Source organism: Echinops telfairi, unplaced genomic scaffold, assembly GCF_000313985.2.
Source record: "Echinops telfairi isolate 266 unplaced genomic scaffold, ASM31398v2 ScPeMD7_5;HRSCAF=22, whole genome shotgun sequence".
Classification (NCBI taxonomy): Eukaryota; Metazoa; Chordata; class Mammalia; order Afrosoricida; family Tenrecidae; genus Echinops; species Echinops telfairi.
The window spans coordinates 19,840,241-19,844,780 of record NW_022103901.1 but is presented as its reverse complement, the minus strand read 5'-3'; the positions used below and the strand labels follow the sequence as shown (position 1 = coordinate 19,844,780).

The following is a 4,540-nucleotide window of genomic DNA, read 5'->3' as shown; positions in this document are numbered from 1 at the left end:
TTTCCTGTTGTCCGTCCCCCAGGGAGGAGGTCACAAGTCAAAGGAAGAGGATACATTCCAGAAATGGGTTTTAGGGCATACTCTGTTCAGAAAGCAAGTTTTCCATAAAGGGATGTATAACCCTCCTCCCTTGATGATGTTTTGTTGAGTCGGATGACTTTATTCCACTGAAGCAAATTTTATAGCATGGGAGAGAGAGCACCATAGGAAATGCAAGCTATTAATTCATGTTTACTTTACAGATGGAACAATTTAGATTTTAGACCTAACATACTGCTTGGTAGACCAAGCTTTTCGTGGGAATGTTTCCTCTCAATGGCCACAGGGCTAAAATGCTAGTTCAACCCACCCTCTACTGCAAGACCCGCTCCTGATGCTGGAGACACATCATAAAATCTTTCTTTTTTTCCCCCCAGTAACCCCTAGTACACTTCCTAGCCTTGTTCTCATGGGCTACGCAGGCCTGAACGAAAGGACCTCTCAGCTCACTCCACGGCCAGTGTAGCGCTCTAGTGGCTTCATTTGTAGGCTGCCAACCATACATACCTAAAGTTAACAAAATTTGGTGGTGGCAACTTCTGACATGTTCTCCATAAATCTTGAAGTTTTTTATCTTGGTCTTGCACACTGAAGGGGAAAAAAAAAAGGCTTTGTTCACAATGATTTATAGAATCCATGTTAATTAGAAATACCTGTATCAATTAGATGGCCTGGGGGGTGGCATCGTGGGTGAAGGGTTGGACGGCTATCTACAAGGCCAGAGTGGTTCAAATCCACTGGCAACACTAACTCCAGGGGTAAACGACAAGGGTGTCGGCTCTCATGGAGATTTACACGCTCAGAAACCTCAGGGAGCAGTTCTGTTCCACTCTTTGGGATCACCATGAGTCCGATTAGATTCGAGGGCAGTGGGTTTTTTTTGTATTAATGTGCTTCATCAACAGGTAATCCTTTATTATCGGAAAAAGCACAGTTTGGAAAGAGCAGGGATTTTAAAATAAACAGATCTGGAGTACAAACCCAGCTTCACCCCTAGCTCTTTAACTCTGAGCTGTAAGTTCGCCTCATCAAGACTTCTCTCTTGATTTCTAGGATCGTGCTGATGTGCAAAGTTCTCCAGGGGCTTTGGTGCCATATGATGCAAAACCACCTCACTGATGGGGGACACTGAGGGGACACTAAGCATTCGCTCTGGGAAATATGTATTTTTAAAAACTGTGCTGAAAGTGCACAAGGAAAACATACCATCTCAGTAATTTCCATCCATACAGTTCAGAGGAAATGTATTAACACACGGCTCCAGGAAGCACATCGTTTCTTAGCCTAAATGTGGCCAAATTCAGCGGGCCAAATTCACAGGAGCCCACCCAGCCCTCTGCGTCTCCCTTGCTCTAAGTAACACGGAATGGATTATGAATCAATTGCAGGAGCTCTTCTACTACATGATTCCAATCTAGACATTTTCATAGAAACACACCACAAAAGGGAGCTGGCCAGAGGCTGCAGAGCAGACCTGTGCTGCCCAGCAGGAAGCGAGAGTGTTAGAAGTTGCCTGCTATTATACTTCTGTGGACTCAAAACAACCTCTCAGACCGGATACAATCTGGAGAGCTAGTGGGCCGGAGCTACAAGCTTTGTAGTATTTACGCAACGCTAGACCGGGGGACAGCGTGGGAAAGAACACAATCTTGGTCAATAAAGGTCAGGCAGGCCTGAGTCTAAATACCAGCTCTCCCAATTACTTGCTAATGGTCCCGGCCTTGTTCTTTAGTTTCCTGAGCCTCAGTTTCCTCATCTGTAAAATGAGAGTAACACCTGTCTTTAATGATGTTAAGTACGGAGTCCGGGTTAGTATAAACGGCTCACACGCTCTGCTAAATTAAAGGTTGGCAGTTTGAGTTCACACATAGGTACCTAGGGAAAACGTCTTAGTGATCTCAAACTCACCGCCATCGAGTTGGGGATGATTCACAGTGACCCTATAGGACAGGGTACAACTGCCCCATGAGTTTCAAGATTGTAACTGTCTTTCTCCCCGGGAGAAGCTGGTGGTTTTGAACGGCTGACCTTGCAGTCTGCAGCCTGATACGTAACCGCTGCGCCAAGAGCGCTCTACTCCACCCCCCCAAATCAGCCCCTGACACCCCTGTGGAACAGTGTCACGCTGATACACAGTTGCATGGAACCAACTTGCTGGCACCTGGTATGGTTACAGGAGGCAGTGGGGATAGAGATTACGAAGATGAACACCTATGAAGTTCATAAATGCTAACTCTGGCAACTAATAGTAACACCATCATTATACTATTGAACAGCTAGCTGAGTCTGGCTCAATATGGCACTCCCACACAATCACTTGCTATAATCGAATCCTTTAATATGGTTCATCCACGTGAATCTATGCCTTTAAACATATCAATCACTCTAACTTATGACAGAATATACAGGTGCTGACCTCCCTTAAGCTAATCATTATGATAATTAGTGTTTTCACTCTGAACTTAAGTCAGAACTGGGGCACATATTATATAATGAACACGAGGGACCCTTACAGAGCTTGTAGAAAAATGCCATTACCTTCTAATTCGGCTGTTCCATAGACTTTTTAGAAGGCCCGCTCATTGGCTACTCTTATAAGTTTTATAATCCTCAGGGCGCCCAAAACAGGGGCACAATATGATTTCATTTCCTCTCATTTTTAAGACTCAGTGTTCTTTAAACTTACCTTGCAACTTGGGTCCATTCTTCATACAGATTGAAAGTCATCAAGGGTTCAGGCAATTCCCGTAAATAGGACTTTAAAGCACCTGAAATCATTAAACACTCTTCTTGCACATGAAAAGTGATACGGCTAGGAATCTTGGCATATGCTGTTTTGCTAACTGAAATGAGCTCAACTACAGTCTTTCAAGTTTTAGAGAACAAATCATACTCTGGAGCAGTGGGGCTGGGGAGTTATAGAACAAAATGCTCAGAACACAGATGCCTACAAATCCCTTGTAGCATATGGTGAGCTCTCCAGAGAAAATAAAATAACCAATAGCTTCAATGTCTTTCTCTTAAGAGTCGCCGTGTCTCTGGGGAGCCCTGGACTTGGGAGTGTCCCAGGGAAGAAATACACGGCTGGCTTCACATATTTGAACCTCTAGGTACCGTTACCTTTGATGAAACTCAACCGAAAAACAGGCACAAAAAAGACACGCAGCATGCCTGACCGTTAGGGAATTTTATCAGGAGACTATCTGCTTTGTCACTTAAATCCATCCTTAAGGTGGGGCTCTTCTTTTTAGCTGATCAGCTGTCTAAAATGACAATAGTCCATTGCGCTGGGAGTGATTCAAGGTACAACATTCCGTGGAGCTCACCTGCGACCGCATGGGGGTCGGAATAGAACTCATCCAGGTGAGAAGTAGAACAGTCTAAGGCCGCTTTCAGTTTCTTTAACTTGGAGGCCCCAGCCCCAATTCGGAAAAGGCCCTAAAAACAATGAAAAGCCATTACTATCAAGTGCAAGTTGTGAGCCTTCAACTAAGAGTGCAGTGGGGCCTGATGGGAGAGCCTGCCCTCCTGCCTGACTCCCACACTCTGAGAGAGAGCATAGAGCAGCAATATCTCCCGCCTGGCAAGGCTGCTGCCAGGGAGGACGAGGGCCCAGCATGTTCTCTTCACAGAATGGTAGGCAGAGGGCAGTGCATATATGATCAGTGCTAGCTCTTGCTCTGCCACACTGCTAAATGCCAGCCAATGCCCATACAAAAAAACCACAAAAACTATCTAAAAACAGTGCTCTTATCTCTCACAGGGTTTATTTGCTGCAGATTTTCTACATTTAGGAACATTTAAAAAATATTAATATTTTAGCAATAATTGTTAGACCAGGCTGCTAGTCGTGTTCACTACCCTAAATGTTAGGGGAAAGAGAGAAACATGCATGAAGTATTAACCGAGAGAGGCAGTAGAGAATGAACAACAAGTGGTTAGAGAACTTAGTTTTTAGGCAAAGTTAATCTCACTCCTGACAGTCTGAACTAGGAATTTGTTGTTGTAGGACTTGCCCTGTACATTATAGGCTAAGTAGCAGCTTCCCCGGCCCTACCAATAAGATGCCAATAAAAGCTCCCGGATATGAACACCCACAATGTCTCCAGATGTTGGTGAATGTCCCCTGGAGGATCAGATCACCCGAGCTGAGAAGCACTGATGTCGAGTTTTAGAATTCGAGGCTACTTTGTGTGGGGAGTAAGAGCCCTGGTGACATAGTGCGTTATGTCTTGGGTTGCTAACTTCAAGGTCAGCAGTTCAAAACTACCAGCCACCCCCCAGGAGCAAGGTGAGGCTTTTAGTCTCGGAATCCCACAGGGTCAGCTCTACTCTGTCCAGTAGAGTTGCTATGAGTCAGATCAACTCCTTGGCAGTGAGTTTCTGTGTGGAGAGAGGGTAGTGACTGCAGCTACCACACGGGGGTGCCTTTAGGGAGTTTCCTGATCTTGTTATATTGGGGTTGTTGGGTGAGGAAATTCACTTACGACATGTCTGCTTT

The 4,540-nt window shown here is 45.1% G+C and overlaps 1 protein-coding gene across 3 annotated transcripts in view; it reads right to left on the bottom strand.

The window, feature by feature from the left end:
* ARHGAP17 (Rho GTPase activating protein 17) overlaps positions 1 to 4,540 on the bottom strand; it is a 57,015-nt gene that overhangs the window by 27,646 nt on the left and 24,829 nt on the right. For all 3 annotated transcript variants that reach the window (XM_004705707.2, XM_045300191.1, XM_045300190.1), the window contains exons 10-12: positions 3,366 to 3,477; positions 2,726 to 2,807; positions 547 to 627 (exon numbers count right to left, since the gene is read on the bottom strand). In XM_004705707.2, coding sequence (XP_004705764.1) covers positions 547 to 627; positions 2,726 to 2,807; positions 3,366 to 3,477 — 275 coding nt within the window. The remainder of the gene's footprint in view (positions 1 to 546; positions 628 to 2,725; positions 2,808 to 3,365; positions 3,478 to 4,540) is intronic.